General features: G+C 38.4%; 1 protein-coding gene across 2 annotated transcripts; it reads left to right on the top strand.

Moving 5' to 3' along the window:
- Positions 1 to 88: 88 nt before the first annotated feature.
- Positions 89 to 20,708, top strand: LOC133532350 (zinc finger protein 184-like). Of its 2 annotated transcripts, none has more exons than XM_061870961.1 (13): positions 89 to 348; positions 532 to 641; positions 6,081 to 6,212; positions 7,756 to 8,979; positions 10,274 to 10,401; positions 11,903 to 11,977; positions 12,410 to 12,539; positions 14,161 to 14,282; positions 15,090 to 15,183; positions 18,167 to 18,325; positions 19,623 to 19,724; positions 20,191 to 20,289; positions 20,524 to 20,708. In XM_061870961.1, the coding sequence occupies exons 3-13, from the start codon at positions 6,195 to 6,197 to the stop codon at positions 20,641 to 20,643; spliced, it is 2,271 nt and encodes a 756-aa protein (XP_061726945.1). In that variant the 5' UTR covers positions 89 to 348; positions 532 to 641; positions 6,081 to 6,194; the 3' UTR covers positions 20,644 to 20,708. The 2 variants fall into 2 exon arrangements, with proteins under 2 accessions (XP_061726945.1, XP_061726946.1); XM_061870962.1 differs by having other exon boundaries at positions 104 to 348; positions 529 to 641.
- Positions 20,709 to 21,278: the final 570 nt, after the last annotated feature.

The raw sequence follows: 21,278 nt of genomic DNA, 5'->3' as shown, positions 1-21,278 counted from the left end.
ACCCTTAACAACTTCAACATAACAATTTTTATTACTGGTATCCCTATGAACGTCACATTGAAAGAAAGGAAAATTGGGTCAATGCCCGCAAATGTCAATATTGGTCGATATAGCAGACAATAATTTTTCTTTTCCTCGAAAATTTCTATCAAGATAAGAAATTAAGAGTTGCAATTATCGCATAAACTAAAAAAATAAATTAGGCTACCAGATATATTATATCGATAACTTCAGAGAGAGCGAGTACGTTTTGCTGGTTATAAAAATCAATAATAATTTCAAACAGAATGAAGAAACTGAAGATGTTTAACGATAACTACAATGCAGGCCTTTCAAAGATGTCACTCGGTAACTATTCGTTTTTGAATTGTATATTTCTTAGTAATAATAATCCTTTTTATATGTGATAACTATCTTTATGAATATTGGATACAGGTCATATCAGTTGTCAAACTGCCTGCCTGCCTGCTTATTAAATAATAATAATAATAAAGTACCTGATAACAACAATGTTTTCAATGTTTGAAGCAGGCTTGGAGCCTAATCTACTCGCGTGCCGCGCGTGCCTCGCCACGGACACCAAACTGTACAATCTTGCTGGTGTTCTGAAGGAAACTTATGAATATCTGACAGGCAAGCCAGTGAGTATTCTATAATATTTCTTCTTTTCATTCTGTTTCTTTCTGTAGGTGTATTGCTCAACCTAACACCAACACCTACCTTTTGATCCATATAATAGAAGTAAGTATTTTTTAATGATATATAAAGCAAAGAAGCAGACATATTACACTACTTATACTAACATAATAGTTATCTATATAATAGTTTTCTTAGTAATGTAGGAAACTTTAGGCCTATTTTTAGTTCATTTACTTTAGATATTTTTGTAACAGGCTGTTTGTTTTCTAAAAAAAAAAAAACAAGTTTAGACTCTTGCATTTTTTTCGGAACTAGAATCATTAGGACAATCGAGCATCAAAGATACTTGAACCCACTGCCTCAGCTATTTTTTGCGGTTTAATGATTTAAAGGGTTAAACTAGATATGTTTCGAAACTAATAACTTACTCTCAAAGTCCTCCTTGATCTTAAGTCAGTTTAAAGTGCATCTACACTGTAGTTAACTTTTTTTTTAAGTAAATTAAATTAAAGTAAAGTAAATTACCTGGTTACTTGTGCATAGTTGGTTATGTCTGTGTTTGTGATCTCTGTATGTAAGGCTTGTTCACGTAACAAAGTAGCCATATGCAAATGTAAATTAATCGTTTACTTCAAACGCTACAGATAACAAAAACAGGTAATTATATAAGAAAACATTTAAAAAATTAAATACAATGCATTTTTTTGCGGAATCCTTAAGAACTGGCGAATTTTTTTACTTTCTTTCGAACGCCTGCCATTAGTGTAGTTATTGACGTGTTAGTGAACTGACGAGCGGCTGCGCTCCATATTCTTTTGAAGTCAGCATCACTGTCCGCTACTGCACCTTTCTTGAGCAGGTATCGCTTGATGTTCGCCCAATACCTTTCTATCGGGCGAAGTTCTGGGCAATTTGGCGGGTTCATGTTTTTCGCCACATAAATAACATTCTGATTATCGAGCAAATTTAAGGTTGTTTGAGCGTAATGAGCTGAAGCTAAATCAGGCCAAAATATAGGGGGACGTTCATGTTTCCTATATAAGGGCAAAATTCGCTTCAGAATACACTCCTGTCGGTAGACATCTCCGTTGATTGTGCCAGTAGTAAAAAAGCTCGAACTCTTCAGCCCGCATGAGCAAATAGCTTGCCATACCAGGATTTTGGGGGCGAATTTTTCAAAAGCGATGGACTTATGCTCTTCCGATACATCCTGGCCAGCCACACACGTATAAAATTGAGGCCCCGGTAAAGTTCTCATGTCTTTTTTTACATATGTTTCGTCATCCATTAAAATGCATCGGTCGCGATTTTGATTGAGAAACTTGCTCAAAATTTTGGCACGACATTTTGCTCTTTCGATCTGAGCAGGGGTTTTTTTCGGGATTTTTTGTTTCTTTCTGGTCACAAGATTATTTCTCTTCTTAGCGTTTTGTACATTTCCAACCATTGATGTACGTAATAGGGGTAGATGAGGTACCAGGCGCTCGATCGTGAGCCACAAAATATAGGTTCCGGGACCTATATTGAATTAGTCGTACGGGTGACGCTGAAGTGTCAACATTGTCATCAAATTCTATAAAATATTGCCAAAGAATGCCGTGTTGCGCCTTTTTCCAGTGCTTCAATAGCTCCAAGCACAAAAACAAAGCTCACGGTATCACTTTTCATTCGTAAGTACTGTTATAAAATTTGAAAACATATTTTTTTCTAAATAAAATTAAAAATTTCCTTGTTATTGAGTGAGCGCGACAGCTAAATAATGCATTACCCATGTGAGTAACACGTTTATCCGAGTGTCAAGTAGGCCTGCCCACTTCATGCATTGTAGAGTCAGCAATTTTTATTATAAATAATGCAACTTTTTAAATCATGTGCTCCTATTCCTTGAAACTATAGAATGTAACCGGTTTTTATTTTAATATACGAATAACCGGTTGTTAACCAAAAATTCAGTTTTTCTGATAGTATTGTTAAAACAATATCTTGCATTAACTTGAAATCCAAATATCGGGAAAAGTCCATCAAAAATTACTAAATAGTACTTGTACAACAATAGGAAAACTATGGACAACATTTTTAACGAGAGCTCGATTTACAATTTGAATATGCGAGTTATAGTGTAGTTTTAAGATGTATTTATGTATGTTGAAAACTGTGTAAAAATATTTAGAACAGATATTAGATCAATCAAATTTAACATTTTATCATAAACAAAAGAAATAAATAATAATCATCTCTATTTGTCAAGTAAAATGTATGATGACTGGTCTGGCCTAGTGGGCAGTGACCCTGCCTATAAAGCCGATGGTCCCGTCCCGGGTTCAAAGTTCTAATGATGGAATCCATGAAGAATTGAGGGAACACTTAAAGTCTTATAGGTACACATATAGTGATTTTTGTGGTTTTTGTTTACAAATTAAGCATTTTCATCCAAAAACTGGCAATTAGTGTAGTGGAACTGCTGATTATAAACAGAACGAAACTCCCTAACTACGTATTTACCGTTTGAGTATTTGTTTTAATTTGTCCTCTTTGTAGAGCAACTAAGGTGATGAAAATGAAAACGATGAAAATCAGAACGAATACTTTAAATTGAACATTCTAATGTAAGGGCACGCTGCCGTCTCAAATCGAGAAAAGTGGGACATTGCTAATTTCGCTTTCGATAGGGAATGATTAAAAAAAATATAACTTCAAAATCAGTATTAACGTTAAAAAAATGAAAACTATAATGTTTAGAGAAAAAACTTTCACTTATTTCTATTTTAAAACGAGCTGCAGCTGTGGAAATGCCTAGCGATTGAATTGTGAAAATTAAAAATGATGCTCGGTTTCGTTTTTGATACAATTTTTTTTTTCCATACATTATAATTTTCCTTTTTATACCGCCCTCTCCGCATATTTTTTTTAATTGTATAGATAAACCGTCGGTTTTACATATAAAATACATACAGTTTTACATATTTTATTTGTGTTAGCGAAAAAAAAATTGTTTTCCATAAAATAAATAAAGTGCCTATTTGTTTTAATTTCGTATATATTTTATAAATATTTGTTTCCTGACGCTACCTAATAAAGACCGCAGTTGAAGGCGCTTATTCCCATGACTTACAATTTGTCCAATATAAGTGAATCCGTATACGTATCGTAACTATGAATAAACAAGGTTCACACTTTTATATTGGTTATCTTGAGTCGTGCGCTCGGTCAACGATTGGAATATATAAATACCAGGAGTAACTACGAATTACCAGTGATTACATTATCGCTTGTGAAGCGTACTTGTCTTTTCCGAAAAACCATCAGAAGTGAAACCTCGAGATCCCTATCAACTGAGATCATATCGTTATACTGGTTTTCTCGAGGCGACACGTTAGTTGAACATAGTGAATAGTCGACCAGGGTTTCAGAAGTAAAAAACGAGGGTCAATTTCATGCTTTAAAAATATGATAGTCAATCATTTGATATTAATCTCAGTGTAACTCGCTCGCTCAGATATTTGCTTGAAGTGAGAGACGGTCTAAGATTAGGTAATATCAAAACATTGTATTTTTTAAAAATCGAAATGACTTAATATCACTTTAAGACGACAATGTAAGAAGTATGTACGTCTCGCCTACACATTTGTATAATGTTATTAGTTTTTCTCTGTTGCACCTCGAGGAATACGCAAAATATAGGGGTCTCGCTTGCGCAGCACTGTTAACTATATTTGGTTATCCCTGTTGCTCGTTGTGCACATGTACATTATAATGGTGTGTAGTATTTGCAAATGAGTGGGTGCTGGACCAGATTTTAGTTTTGTCAACTATTAACGTCACATATCTACCCCTTTTACTTACATCAATGTTTCCAACCGATGTCTTTACCTTTTTGGCGATATCTCGAACAGAGGCCGATGGATTATGGCGGAACGAGGAAGCTATTGCGGCATCCAATTTAGGCTTCACGCAGCCTTTTTTTCGACCGCGACCTGGTAGATCATGTAGAATATGAAATTGCCCAAATTTATTGATCACTTTTCGCACACCATCCTTAGATATTTTATATCGTTTTGCTAATTGTCGTATCGAGACACCCTTATCGCTGCAATAGGCGACAATAATTAATTTACGAATATTTTCATTTATTCACGGCATTTTGATTCTATTTACTCAATGACATCTATTTTATACTTTTTTTAAACTTGATTATATATTTTTTGGAATGTCACGTACCAGCATTGCAAAAAGTTTCTATATTCCTGTGAAGACTTAGTTTTAGGTGGCTACTTTATTACGTGAACAAGCCTTACTAACAATAGTCTTGTAAGTTATGTTGTGTAATACTAACACTTTTATGGGTTTTTGCCTGAAATAAAGGATTTAATAATTAATAATAATAATAGTGTAAGAAGTAGTACTGTTTTTCTTTATACCATGTTGGTGACAAACAAGCATACCGCCCAACTGATGGTAAGCTAACAGTCACCATAACTAATGGATGCCTGCAACTCCAGGGGTGTTACCTGCGTGTTACCGACCCTTTATGTTTATAAAGGGTCGGTAACGCACATGTAACAGCACTTGCGCATGTTTAATTTCCTTTCATTCTACTACCAACCATTCTATCTTTCTTTTACTATTTTTGTTGGGTTTCATGATTAATGTTGATGTACAGTGGGCTGGCAGGTCATTCTTTGCTTGACTGCGGTAGTCTATGTCTATGTCTATGTAGTGTTAACAACTTGTTGTATTCTATGGTACCTAAAAGTATGTATACCTTAGTGGAAGTGCAAGTTTAATTGGCAGTTGAATAAAGTGGAATTCCAGTATTGAGTTGTTTTTCTGAATATATGGTGTGATATACTACAATTTCTAGTACCTGACCGAAACCCGTTTATTTGCCCAAACATGATTTTTATGCCAAAACAGAAACTGAAACCGAAACTTTGGACGTTATTATTTTCACGTAATCCATATTGCGGTGGTGGCCGAGTGGACATGAAGTCTGACTTTCAATCGGTCACGGGTTCAAATCCTGGCTCGTACCAATGAGTTTTTCGGAACTTATTAGTATTTTTATTACATTGTTTAATATACTAGCAGCTGAAAGCTGATGCGTATATATCACTGGACTTGTTTTTTTATACGATTAATGTTATTTTGATAATTTTATATTTTCGCGGCGGTTCGATAGAAAGTGCTTTCTAGGATTGCTTGTGCTGGGGACGCGAGTAATCTAAGTATGTGCGAAATATCATTTGATATTTACCACTAGCTTTTCGGTGAAGGAAAACATTGTGAGGAAACCTGCATACATCTGCGAAGAAATTCAAAGGTGTATGTGAAGTCCCCAATCCGCAGTGGGGTAGCGTGAGGACTATAGTCCAAGCTATCTCGCGCATGAGAGGAGACCTGCGCCCAGCAGTGGGACGTAGGTTGAATTATATATATTGCAGGTGTGACGAACAGACAGGCTGCCGCAGCATATCTGCGGCTGCTGCAGCACGTTGCTGCACAAATCCAGGTTGTTTAAGGAGCGCTGCGGGACTGCCCGCCGTCTGTTGGTGGAGATGCAACAGCATTGTCCGGTGAGTGGTATCCTTTTTTATTAGCCGTAAGGCTTATTATTTATCTAAGTGGTTATTAGGATAAGCTGGTCTCTCACTAATCCTACAATAGTCCTCATGAGTGGTGGTGACTGTAGGGACTGCGTCCAACATTCGCCCAAGCTTGGATGATATTAAATACATAAATAATATATTAATTTAGTTTTCAAAATTACTTATAGTTGTCATTTGAACAACTCACGAACCTAATGCTGGTAAGACATAGTGATACTAATAAATACTAAATTGTCACATCTATGTACCTATGTCTAACAAATAAAATATTGATTGATTGATTTTATTCTGATTTTTTTGTCTACACAACTTTGACACCCACCCGCTATCTCCAGTTACCCGTGAACAAGATGCATGTAACTGCGTCCAAATATCAGGAGCTCAAAACAATATAAAAGGTAATAATCACGGTTTATATCCCGGTCGATTTAAGTGTAATAGCATACGTTGATATTTATTATGACCGTTATAGGGATGAACTTGTAAAAGCATTGTAATATAATCTGTTTCCTTCCCTTTGTCGGCAATTACCCATGGTGTTTAAATCTATTTATTTTAGGTCATAAACAAGTTTGTAGCCAGCGGGGTAATTTGTGGGAAACGTTAGGATTCCCCATATGCGAAACCGTTATAGGTTCTGTACCGCTATTCCGCGTACCTGCAATTTATGGTCATCGGAATCGCGGGAGTCAGGAATGAGTTCTCAGTCAGACGTGAACTCGACAAGTTGTCTTACCTTAAATCACAGGTTGAGCTCGATATGGTATCGCTTCCTCGTGTTCTTATAGTACCTACGAGTATATTCCAAGGTCGAGCTTGATTATAAATAAATTCATTTATTTCGACCAACTTAGGATCATAAGTTTAACTTAAATTAAGTCAAATATACTCATATTTTAACCTAGTCTAGAGAGGCTTGGACACCAGTACGTGAATCATATGACAGTGATTCAGGCACTGGCAGTCCAACCTCTCCGCAAACGCCCTCAAGATGCCGTTGGAACTAGCCCGCACCCTGCGCACCAGGGATTATATATCGCTCCCGGCTTATTATTGTAATCTGTGTTGGTTTAGTTTTGAGTTGTTATTATACATTTATTATTGTAACCGCGTGTGAACTTTTTATTTGCAACAATCCCAACACTTTAGTACTTATACCAAACCCCACTGCCAAAGAACTCTAAGGACATAGTAGGTATCTGGATACACGTCGCGGATGGAAAAACAAACAGACGATGTGTGGCTTTTATTGGCTTCTTGTTTCGTATTTGTGTGTGGTAGCCTGTAACATGGCTTTAGTTCATGTGTAATTCGGCTTTAGTTTCCCTACGCTTCCTTGCCATGGGGGAAGTGATCTTGTTGACTACAGAACAGGAGGGAAGGACGTAAAAAGGGTTGGATAGCATTGCTTTGCTTGGATTCGAATCTAGGACCACTGACTTATTATATGCAGGATGCAGTAACAAACACTCTAACATATTCGCCTTTTAATATATGCCTATAATTTCAGCTCAGTACGAACATAGTTCGCAGCGTAGATAGAGCATCGAACAAGCTCCTTCTTGATTTCACAATCGACAAAGACTTAAAAATCATCCATATGATACATGAAGACGATAGCGATATAAAGAAATGTACCCGCCAGGATCAAGAAAAAACTATTGATAAAGATGACACAGACGGACTTACAGATGTTCTAGAAGATTTCGAAGAAATAACTAAAACGTTAAATGATGATGTAGATCTTGATTTAAGTGATAATGAATTGGACATAAATGATGGAAGCCCTTTTATAGACAGAGCTAAAAGCTTTAATGTCGAAGAATTGTTTAGAGGAAAAAGCAATAATGATTTAAATGACATCAGCAGTAAGAATATTACTAATGATATTGGAGACATTATCAGCAAAGCTTTTAAAGGGAAAGATAAAGTTTGTATTAAAAAATCGAATAATAATGTAAATAATCTTATTGCTGTAAATAATGAAGATACTAGTAGCACGTTTCGTGATGCGGAAGAAGTGCTTAAGGCAAATATTAATGATCTACCATCAGATTACACATTTAATGATGTTTCAATGAATGCTAATTATTTAAATGATAATGATTCAAATCTAGTTGACACTTTCAACAATTTTATTCTAGACCACGACTATTTAGACGAGAAATTTCTACTTGAAACTGGTGATTCTGATTTTATTAAAAAACATGTCATTTGTAAGAAAACTGATGAAGATTCTTTACTTAGAGAGATAATACCTAATATGACCAAGAAAGACAAAACTGTTATCTTCAAAGAACGAGATACTACTACCAATAAGAAAATCATCAAACCGGTTAAAAATCTTTTACAACTTAAACTTATTAATAAAAGAGCTGAACTTAACAAGTGCAAAGATATTTCAGAAGCATCCAATAATAAAAATGACAAAACATTGAAAATTGAAGATAATTCAACAACAAACGATGATAAATCTAGATCCAAACCAATAATAACCAAACCAGAACTACCAATCGATGATAACATTAAAACAGAATTGTCTAAAGAATTTATAAAATTTGGATCTGACTTTAACTTTAGGATCTTCGAGCTAAGCAAAGAAGAGCAGTTGGAAGAATTGCAGAAGAAGAGAGAAGGAGTACTGTATTCAAACGCACCGTACAAATGTGTTAATTGTGCGAAAGGCTTCAAGACAATGACAACGTATGAGAACCATTTAAAAGTGCATCAACCGGTAAGTAATTTGTGTATAGCAGTTACGTCACATAGATTATATTATAGATACTCACTGACAAAGTACGTACTGCCAAAGCTGATTCGAATTAGAGGCGGATTGTCAAAGTAAATTTTGTAGCCAAAGTAAATTTACTTCCATCTTTCGACACATGATTAAAACATATAGAACGCCATTTGACGTTGATCCTTATTCTTTCGTTAGGTTGTGGCGCTATCGCTCGAAATGATGCCGCCATACCTTTGTATGATCTATGAGATGGCGCCACTATTTATATGGCGTAGCCAGCCAGTGAACACGGGGGGGGGGGGGGGGAGGGTGCAAGTTGAGGTCAGCGCAGAGGGACATGATTTATATTATTAAGTAAACCTTTACAATTGGACGCGACTGAAACGACTTGACACGAGCGGAATAGATTAGGTCGATAACTAGAGTTAAACTCTATTGCAAGGGAGCGTGCATGAACTGTAGGAGGCAGGACAGGAGCCGTCAGATTTTTGGCGCGAGGCGAAAATGCGATGTTTTTTGTTCCGATTTAGCCCACAAGATGGCAGAACCTACTATGCACAAGAAAACACTTGTCGTGTACATGTGCATGTTTATGGTTCCGATTCAGGCCACAAGATGGCAGACCCTCCAACGCGCACGGTTCCTATTACATAATAAAACAACGATATTAATCACCCTATCCTTACCTATAAGAAATACTATATTTAAGCTATGCTGGTTCTTCTCCTTTTGTACTCTGGTCCACCAAGTATCGGGGCTCTACCTCGTTCTCTGGATCGGTTTGGTATGTCAGAACCTTTTTGACTACATAATCGTCTTCTCGCCGGGAAATGTGTCCGAACCAACGTTGTCGGCTTTCCTTTATTTTGTCAGCTATTGGAGCTTCATTAAAGGATCCCCTTACGTGTTCGTTGCGGACTTTGTCCAGACAGGTCACTCCACCTGCCCATCGAAGCCTCTTCATTTCGCTCGTATGTATACTATGTACCTTTTGGTATTTAAATACAAGTAAACTAACAATTTGTAAATTTTCGGGTAGTTATATTTATTGGTTAACCAACCAAATACAAAACCGCCTGGATTTGTCACTGAACGCCCTGACTTTAACCTACATTATTTGACCATGTAACGTTTCCATCTACCCTCAACTTGATTAAAGAGCCATTTGAGGGTAAATTTTGTTTACTTTTATTTAAATACCTAAAGATACAGAGTATAGTTTTAACGTCTTCTTGTATTGTCCAATTGGTTCAATAAGAAAATAAGATCGTTTTTATTTCCATAGAGTTACGGGTCATTCTCGTGTGACATCTGCCACTCGCGGCACAAGTCCGAGGCCCGCCGACGCCGCCACGCCGACACGCATCGCTTCAAGTACTGCTGCACGCGCTGCGAGGTCGTTGCTAGAACCAGGTGAGGAAGCGCATGCGTTTACATATTTCGCAACTGTATGGTTTCCTACATCTTAGGAACTCATTGGCCGACACGCACCGCTACAAATACTACTGCACCTGCTGCGAGGTCGTCGTGAGGACCTAGGAGCCTAGGACCAGGTGAGAATGCTCATGCGTTTACATATTTCGCAACTGTACGGTTTCCTACATCTTAAGAACTCATTGGCCGACACTCACCGCTTCAAATACTACTGCACCCGCTGCGAGGTCGTGGCTAGGACGTAGGAGCCTAGGACCAGGTGAGGATGGTCATGTGTTTACATATTTCGCAACTGTAAGGTTTCATATATCTTGGGAAATCATTGGCCGACACTCATTCTATTAAACATTGCTGCACGCGTTGCGACTTCGTTGCGAGGATCAGGTGATGAATGCATGAGCATTAACATATGAACGTTTATATATTTATTAGTAGTTTTTACAGCTTGGAAATTTATCGGTAAATTACGTCGACACACACCCATCAAAATACTGCTAAACGCGTTACTAGATCGTGGCGAGGATCAAAAACGAAAAACTTGTTTTTTCTAATAGTTAACAAAAGGTGTACAATTTCATCGACTAAATCTATCAATTTGACATTTTTGCGAGTAAAATCGATAACGGCCTCTTAATAAGCAGGGCCCGTACATTTCATGCCGATGACACAAAAATGACGTAGTTTAACATACAGGGAATTCTTTTACAACACTACAAATTTAGATATCTTATCTATTGACTCGTAGAAAAATAAATACTTGTTTAGTAAAATACACTGTTAAACATCAAAAATATGTATTATTTAATTTAATAATCTATTATTTAGTTAAGTGAAAATAAGATGTAAGTTAGTTAGACGTTTCCTCCTCGTTCCTTTCAGTTGACAAATGATTATTTATTAGGAAATTAGTCATTGGAATCATTATCTATGTAGCGTGACATATTTTTTCCGTCAACGGCATGAAATGTACGGGCCCTGTTAATAAGTAAGGGTGTAGTTAATGTCATCCACGATGACGCGCAGATTTAAATTCTTCGAGCAACACTGGGAAGGGAGACGGCATTCATACTGTTTTCCCTCTGCATACGTCTAGTACAATTGTACCTATGGCGGTGCATGTTGTGACTCGTCCGTACACAAAAAGAGATCGAGGTGTGCAATATTTGTCTTTGACGTGTGTCATTTTCTATGTATTTGTGTCGTCATTACAGATTGGATTTTGTATGTAGTGAGTGAGAAGTGCGACTGTGTGCACGTTTCCTCCCGCAAAAAATGGCAGAATGATTTGTTCGGTAAGATATCGCTTAGGCACCTCCCTTCCGACGTGTCGGAAGCCGGTGTTGCTCGAAGGTTAAATCTAACCTTGAATAATATGACAATTCGAGCTAGTCAAGGCACGCGTCTTTGTGAATGACTTGATCTATAGCCATGTAAGGAGTGCGTACCGTAGGCGTACTTATGTTATGGGTGTTTGCGGCAGGGAGCGGGCGGAGGCGCACTTCCTCTGGCACGCCGGCAAGACGTTCTCGTGCCAGCACTGCGGCGAGCAGTTCGGGTGAGTGTACACTTATGTACAGTTCTCGACATACTGAAGTGTCATATATTAACCCGAGTGCGACCTGTTTGCGTGGCGACGGCGGCTGTGAAAAATAAATGCCTGAGATTCTGTGAGGTGATGGATGCGAGGGCTCCATCTGTGAAAGTGTAATTATTAATAGTAATTTGTAATTGTATTATTTGTACAAATTTCGTAGAGCGCGAGTTTAACTCGCACCTGACCGTTTTTTTTAAATAAGCTCTGTCACTCCCACAGAGACTAAATGACACCTCATTCTCATAAGTTGAAATCCGTTGAAATGTGTCGGCCACGTTCGTGCATACGCCCAAAAAACATAACCTTCCTTCGGATGTTTCCTTCCTTCGGCAGGATAAAAAAGACCAGATTGATAACGAAAGTGAATATGAATACTGATGATTTTTCTCACAGCAAGGTTTCAACGCACCTATCGCACATACGTCTGCAGCACCCGGCCGCGTGCGTGTGGTGCGCGCAGTGCGGGGCTCCCTTCGTGGGAGCGCTGGGGCTGCGCCAGCACGTGCGCCGCAGGCACCCTACTGTGAGTCAACTGTACATCTCGTGTCGAATGATGAACTATGTCACTTCCTTTTAGTATCTATTGGTTGGGCTCCCTGTAGCGCAGGTGCTGACCACCGTGCTTCGGAAAGAGAGACCTAAGCCCTCCTACGTGTACACGTTCAACGCAGCTGGCCAACTTTATAGTCACGCGTGCAATAGAGTATTTAAGAGCAAGTTCGGCCTGGCCAGCCACATTAGGGCTCATGCTAGACAACGTCCATAATGTTTATTTAGGGTCGCCGTCATCGAAAACGATGAGGAGGACTATATATCTATATATATATTGGTTGGGCTAAAATTACAACTTACTTACTCCGTTGGCTCAGCGACCCAAAATGAGACTTGGCCTCCGACACAAGACAGCGCCACTTTTCTCGGTCCATTGATGTGTCACGGTTTTCAATTGTTTGGTTGGATTAAATATAATGCCCGTGTTACAACAACGCTACATGCAATATTTAATTACTTTTTATGAAATTAATAATAGTTTTAAAATCTTTGTTTTTTTAAATTTATTATGTCATTTAGTTTCCTTAAACGTATTTATTCGACGACCGGTTTGGCCTAGTGGGAAGTGACCCTGCCTACGAAGCTGATGGTCCCGGGTTCAAATCCTGGTAAGGGCATTTATTCGTGTGATATGGATATGGATATTTGTTCCTGAGTCATGGGTGTTCTCTATGTATTTAAGTATTTATAAATATCTATACCTATATTATATATATCGTTGTCTAAGTACCCTCAACACAAGCCTTATTGAGCTTACTGTGGGACTTAGTCAATTTGTGTAATAATGTCCTATAATTATTTATTTATTTAATTATTATTTATTATTAATTATTTATTTATACCGATACCCCGAAGCAGTGGCGGAGCAAGAGCAAAACTTTATGTGGGCAAGCATTTTAGCGAGGCTCTCTGGTGGCGCCAGAAATAACCAACATTTTTACGTTGTGTCAGAGATATAGGGACCGTGCGCGTTGGAGGGTCTGCCATCTTGTGGTCTGAATCGGAACCATAAACATGCACATGTACACGTCACGTGTTTTCTTGTGCATAGTAGGTTCTGCCATCTAGTGGGCTACATCGGAACAATAAACATCACATTTACGCCTCGCGCCAAAAATCTGACGGCTCCTGTGCTGCCTCCTACAGTTCATGCACGCTCCCTATACGTATTAGAGGCGCGAGGCCGTAGGCAGGGGCCCACGTCGCCTATGCCAACCGCCGCCTCTGCCCCGAAGTTAACGGAATTGAATAAATACCAAATGTAAATGCCATTCGCCATTTTCAAATTCATCCCGCTGTCAAAGCTCGCCGCAAATGCAACTTAATCATATAAATGGCCTTTACAGTACATATGGTGCTACTTTACCGCACTAGTGCGAAAATTAGCATATTACGTTACTGTGTCGAACATTTCAAGGGCCATATGTACTGTAAAACGTTGTACGATACATGTGCGAATAGGTAATTCGCAACTCGTGTCGATGTAAAACACTCCCTTCGGTCGTGTTTTAATTTATCGCCACTCGTTTCGAATTTCCTATTTTTCGCACTTGTATCGTAATGTACTATTATTTGACTAGTGTTTTCTCCAGGTGGCCAATAGCGAGGACTCTGTGGAGTTGTACTGCTTCACCTGCCGCATGCAGTTCCAGAACTCAGAGGCCTATCTTCGGCACAAGGAGGCGTCAGGGGCCAGCTGTCGTTCTGATCTACGGTAAATATTACCTTTAAGAGAGGTGTAAAATGATCGTGATGGAAAACGTTTTTCCACTTCTACATACATATTTTTCATGATTTTACAAGCTTTATATTAACTTACAATGTATCTATGTACAGTTGTGTGTAATATAATAGCAGTACATAAGAAAATGTAAATTAAGGGAAAACTAGAAGTTTAGATCAATAATATTGTGTCTTTTTATATAATTATTCTGCATTACATGATATTGTTTCAAAATTAACTGTAACATTTACTTAAATGATATTGGAAGTAAAAAAAAATATACCATGAAAATCGGCTGTTTTTACTAAGTTGCGGAAATTCCTATAAAAACGTAAAACCCTACGAAAAAAATACAATTGTGTACTATAATTGTAATTTGGAATCTTTCCTATTATTTCCAATCAAAACTTTACAACTAATCCCAAGATTTGACGTAGGCACTAGTTTTTACGAAAGCGACTGTCATCTGACCTTCCAACCCAGAGGGTAAACTAGGCCTTGTTAGGATTAGTCCGGTTTCCTCACGATGTTTTCCTTCACTGAAAAGCGACTGGTAAATATCAAATGATATTTCGTACATAAGTTCCGAAAAACTCATTGGTACGAGCCACCAGCGCTTCTTTAGAAATGAAAAGTAGAGTGTTTAAAACACGTAGCACCATTTCAATCTCGGCTAAAGGAAACTACCTCGACAGAAATGAGTGCCTTTCATCCCTTGATTAACAAACTTTTGATTAAATATTATAAATATGTATGGTAAAGCTTGCGCGTGGCATTTAATACAATAATTTTTTATAGTTTTTGCGCCTCATGCGGCGACAGCTTCGAGTCTGAACAGGCGCTGATGCAGCATCGTAAACTGCATGCAGACGCCCCAGTCCAGTGCCATATGGTGAGTGAAAACCGTAATATAGGAGGGCCTCGTTGGGATGGTCTCGATTAGGGCTGCCATCCGTCCGGGTTTTCCCGGATTAGTCCTAGTTTGGAGGCCGTCGGGGGGGGGGGGGGGTTGTCAAGAAGTGTCCAGGGAAAACCCGGACACTTTTCATGTAAAACTACAGGTAAAATTAAAGGTCTTGTTTTTTAAAATATTATTTTCGGACTCGTCCGGGGAAAAAATGCGATTTACGCCAAATGTCCGGGTTTTTTTGAATCTTTCTCCGGGTTCGGCGAAATTCGAGACGGCAGCCCTAGTCTCGATTAATAAAGATGCAACGGAACAGTTGTTTATATGATAAAAAATTGTGATTTAATATGATAAAAAAAAATTGCAGATGACAATCCAGAAACCTCTGTAGTAGAGATGCCAAGAGTATTTGGCAAACATTCGGTATCCGGCCACTTTGCCGAATATTCGGTATTCGGTTACTATGCTGAATATTCGGTATTCGGCCGAATGTTGCTTACTATTCGAATACCGAATATCTGTTACACCTACCTAAAAAGAAAAAATACACAATAAAAATAAACGCAAACCACGAGAGTCAGATCGACACACACGTGTAGCACACACCGACACAGAATATAGAGTCAGACCAAGACAAGTTGGCAGCGATTTTGACAACTCAGTGCAAGTGTTATTTTAAACATCAAACTTTGGACGACCGGTTTGGCCTAGTGGGTAGTGACCCTGCCTACGAAGCTGATGGTCCCAGGTTCAAATCCTGGTAAGGGCATTTATTCGTGTGATGAGCATGGATATTTGTTCCTGAGTCATGGGTGTTTTCTATGTATTTAAGTATTTATAAATATTTATATATTATATATATCGTTGTCTAAGTACCCTCAACACAAACTTTATTGAGCTTACTGTGGGACTTAGTCAATTTGTTTAATAATGTCGTATAATATTTATTTATTTATTATTTAAACTTGTATGCAATTATGACGTTTACTTAACACTTACACAGGCTGGGCTACAATATGTTTGCCAACTTAGTTTGGTCTGACTCTATTTAATATTTAAAATGTTTATTCTTGAAGCCTTTTTGCATTCTTTATTCTTTCTTTATTGTATTGCAGTCATGCTCATTATACATTAGGTGTTACAATTTGAAGATGGTAGGTACATGACACCCTGTAAGGGCACTCAATATTTCTTAAGTCTAGGTATTTAATACTTATGGCAACGAGATCTATATTTATAACGTTATATTTTATCAACGTTTATGCAATATAAGATATAAAATGTCAAGTTCGTTTATGAAATTAATAAAATAATGATGGTAAATACTAAATGTAATGGTTATTTTATTAATAAGTATATTAAAATAATAAGCAACATGGTTTTTGCATTGAGCATTCGTTAATTCAAATTAACTTTATTTTTATTGTGGAATATATGTTATTGTCTCTTACAACACTCACTAGTTCTGAACAAAAAAATGAAATCTTAAACGTTCTTTGTCAGCAATTTTCATTATAAATGTAACTCAAAATATTCGCATGTTATGCCGAATATTCGGCTCTTCGGCCGATAGAGGGGCCGGATGTTCGGTATTCGGCCAAAACCACTATTCGTGGCATCTCTAGTCCGTCAGCGGCCGGTTGCCGGTCCGTTATTACTCATAATATAAGAGCAATTCCTAGCTAAGCAAATCTCGATTCTTTTAAGTTATGTTTCTGTCGCGCTGCGGTGGGCGGGAGTGCGTGCGTGCGAGAAGGACAACTGCAGCTCGGATTAAAATTCCCACGCAACAAACTCAAAAATCGAGGTTTTGCTCTCGACTGTTTCCTCCTCCAAAACGCAACTAATCATTATGAAATTTTGGAAATTGCAAGAGGAAGAAATTTTGACTTTTTGGATATTTGTTGTCATATTTGTATATTGCGCCTTTTTTTTGCAACCAATAAAAATGAGCCGTATTTGCGATTTTCGGTGCGCTGTAAGTTTCTCCAAAATAAAATAATCCAAAAAAGCAAACATAGCGGTTGATCTTATTTTAAAAAAGCGGGCAAGTGCGAGTCGGACTCGCCCATGAAGGGTTCCGTACCATTTATGACGTATTAAAAAAAACTACTTACTAGATCTGGTTGAAACCAATTTTCGGTGGAAGTTTGCATGGTAATGTATATCATATATTTTTTTTTGATTTTTCATTCTGTTATTTTAGAAGTTACAGGGGGGGGGACACACATTTTTTCACTTTGGAAGTGTCTCTCGCGCAAACTATTCAGTTTAGAAAAAAATGATATTAGAAACCTAAATATCATTTTTGAAGACCTATCCCTAGATACCCCACACGTATGGGTTTGATGAAAAAAATTTTTTTTTAAATTTTTATGACGTATTAAAAAAAACTACTTACTAGATCTCGTTCGAACCAATTTTCGGTGGAAGTTTGCATGGCAATGTATATCATATATTTTTTTTAGATTTTTCATTCTGTTATTTTAGAAATTACGGGGGGGGGGGGACACACTTTTTACCACTTTGGAAGTGTCTCTCGCGCAAACTATTCAGTTTAGAAAAAAATGATATTAGAAACCTCAATATCATTTTTAAAGACCTATCCATAGATACCCCACACGTATGGGTTTGATGAAAAAAGATTTTTTGAGTTTCAGTTCTAAGTATGGGGAACCCCCAAAATTTATTGTTTTTTTTTCTATTTTTGTGTAAACATCATAATGCGGTTCATAGAATACATCTACTTACCAAGTTTGAACAGTATAGCTTTTATAGTTTCGGAAAAAACTGGCTGTGACAGAATCGGACAGACAGACGGACATGACGAATCTATAAGGGTTCCGTTTTTTGCCATTTGGCTACGGAACCCTAAAAATCATTCCTCTAGGTTAAAAATCCAGGGAGGAAACAGTCGAGAGCGTTTGTATGGAAAATCGCAACTAGGTATTCCTTTTAACTTGCGCAGTGTCCTGCTTGGTTCTTAACCGCGCACTCCCGCGAGACGCACTACCTGCGCGCGCACCTCGGCGCGTCCACGCCCCGCGCCGCGCCGCGGAACCCCCGCCCCCGCCGCCTGGCCGTCAAGAAACCCGCCATGTGCGAGCTTTGCGGAAAGAAATACCATGTAAGTCTTACCTTACCTTACTTTTTAGGTAACATTAACTCGAAATGAAAAGCTGACCTTTCAGAAGCATAGGGTGGCCAGAAGTTGTTTATTCCCCTTGACAGGGGGGTTTTATACCCAGATAACTCTTCCTAGGTGGTTTTTGTGCCGTGATCATGGAATAGTGGTGGAAGGGTGAATGAAGCTACCTATTATCACATCAAATACCTATAATAAATCTTCTTCTTCTTTTCGTGTCGAGGTTCCTTTTTTTTAGCCCTATAGGCAGCGGTGTAGCGGTGTTGGGTAATAAATAATTAATATGAATATATATGAATAAAATAACTCTAATCATTACTACTACTACTTAATGGCGCAGCGACCCAAAATGAGCCTTGGCCTCCGACACGAGTACTCGCCAGTTGTCTCGATCCTGCGCCATCTCCCGCCAGTTATCGGCCTGGAGATCGCGCAAGTCCGCTTCAACAGCATCGCCCCAGCGATATCTGGGACGTCCGATAGGCCTCCGCCCTACCGGGCGTCCCAGGTATGCCCTTTTAGCGCCGCGATCCTCCTCCATTCTCAAAACGTGGCCAAGCCAGCGCAGACGGTGAGCTTGTTTCGCCGACAATATTGGGTGTAGCCACAAGATCTTCATTAATACAACTAAATGTGCCTAGGTGGATAGTTATTTATTATTGACGACCTCCTATTTTTTTGTTGGGCTTAGTTTAAAAATAACTTATCCTAAGTGTATTTCTACCAATGTAATTATCTTAAGATAAAGTGATATATACCTAATGTAAATCGATTAATTGAACTGTTTGACGTGTAAATATGTTATATTTATAAATAAACGAAATTAAATGAAGATTATGTAACTTCCGTCACGTATACATATATGTGTCGAAGTCTTGTCAAAGGTTCCACTTTGTCGCTTACCATAAGGACGAGATTTTTATACGAATACCCTTTCAAAGCGTCCTTATGGCAAGCGACAAAGTGGGACTTTTTGCTTGGAAACGATACAAATGTTTTGTAAATTTAAGTACCATTAAAATAGTACATTTCGATACAAGTGTGAAAAGTAGGAAATTCGCAACGAGTGACGATAAATTACAACACCACTGAAGAGTGTTATAAAGCAACACTAGTTGAAAATTATCTATTCGCACATTGTACAACGTTTAACAATACATATGACCCTTTACATTTTCGACAAAGGCACAGAAAGTGCTAATTACCGCACTAGTGCGGTAAAGTAGCACCATATGTACTATGGGTTACATGTATCGTAATGTACCATTTTTGTTTTCAGTCCGCAGCCGCCCTGTCGTACCACCAGCGCTCACACACGGGCGAGAAACCATTCGCCTGCACGCGATGCCCGAAAAGCTTCGCTCTCAACCACTCACTGCAGGTGAGTTTACTATACAAGCTTTTAATACCGGTCGAGATCGCCTTACAATATAATTTTTTTTTTAATTATCAGAGTTAGAGTATTTAATTTTTTTGACGAAGTTAGTTTTTCTCTCCTAACGTTTATAATACTGAAAAAATTAAAGTAAAACGAACGGGAATAAATATTAATATACATCATATTGTGTAAAATATATTCTATAATTCAGAGAGGAAAATGGGGACTACGTTTGTACGTCTTTGTCCTGCTGCCCGCCATACAAAAACATTTTGCTACGGAAGTTTAAATAGTTGATACGGAGTGTACCCTGAATTCAATTCATGTATTTGTATAACATATAAGTTTATAATTATGACACCAGAACACTCAAATGCTAACCCAACATTGAAAATAAAACCCACGGCATGAGTCTATACGTTCTTAGTCTATGTTGTAAATCGAAGTAATCTTGTATGTGTGTGTGTAGGCGCACATTCGCACACACACCGGGGAGCGCCCGTACCGCTGCTCGCGATGCCCGCGCGCGTTCCTCAACGCCAACAACCTAGCGCGCCACAAGAAAACTGTAAGTCCAATACAATTTATTGTAATCAATAATTATCCAGTGATAAATATTCCACATAGGTTTTTAAGCGAGTGGGAAACCATACAATTGCGAAATATGTAACGCTGGAAAACCAAACTGCGTAATGTGTAAAACCGGAAAACCAAATCATTGCAAAGTATGTAAAGCTGGAAAACCATACAATCGCGAAGTATGTAAAACCTGACGAAATGCTTATATAATTCCTTGTCGTAGGTACACCTGGGCCAGAAGCAGTACTCCCGCTGCGCGGTGTGCCGGCGCTGGCTGTCGTCGCCGAGCGCCGCGCGCCTGCACGCCGCCGCCGTGCACGGCGCGACTCACAACGCCAGCTAGCAATTTCGGCATTTTATCCTGTATTTTCCCCCTTGGTCAATAGTAAATAAAACGCATTAATCATCTCTGGTGTTTATTTGTAAATAAAAACTGGCTTTGTCGAAGGTGATTTCTTTTGTATTCAGTGCGAACGCGACTTCAGAAGTGGTCTTAGGCGCCGCTTTGCTAGGCTCACGTTCAGTGTGGATCAAACGAAGACCAAAGATAGAGGACCTCAAGAGCTACCGATTTGATCCTCGTGTATGTTCATGTATGGTCAGATGTGTAAGTTGCTGAATGTATTCAAAAACTAGATTAAGTTCTAGGAAATTTCAGGATTATTCCACAGGAAACAAGGGAATCTTTTATTATTGAAATGAAAATTCCGGTTCCCATCAAAAATATGATAAGTTTTCGGAATCTTTCCATGCGGAAATTTCGCAATTTAGGAAACTTTCCGACACATTAGAAACAATTGGGGGCATAGGTGTATAGGAAGAGGAAAGCAGAGACGATGTTGCGGACGAATGATAGTTGTAAATAACTAGGTATTCTCTCCCGAAGTATGGCTCGGAAATCGGTTAAATTTCCAAACCGTTATCATGGACTTGGCCGTTATTATGGAGTAGTCATTTTTGACCCGGTTTTTATGGGAA

The sequence above is a fragment of the Cydia pomonella genome, chromosome 27, assembly GCF_033807575.1.
Source record: "Cydia pomonella isolate Wapato2018A chromosome 27, ilCydPomo1, whole genome shotgun sequence".
NCBI lineage: Eukaryota > Metazoa > Arthropoda > Insecta > Lepidoptera > Tortricidae > Cydia > Cydia pomonella.
This window is presented reverse-complemented; position numbering and strand designations above follow the sequence as displayed.

Coding starts and splice junctions, on each gene's coding strand:
- LOC133532350 (XM_061870961.1), top strand. Junction 8,980..10,273: donor ATTTAAAAGTGCATCAACCG/GTAAGTAATTTG, acceptor TTATTTCCATAG/AGTTACGGGTCATTCTCGTG. Junction 15,184..18,166: donor CCCCAGTCCAGTGCCATATG/GTGAGTGAAAAC, acceptor TAACTTGCGCAG/TGTCCTGCTTGGTTCTTAAC.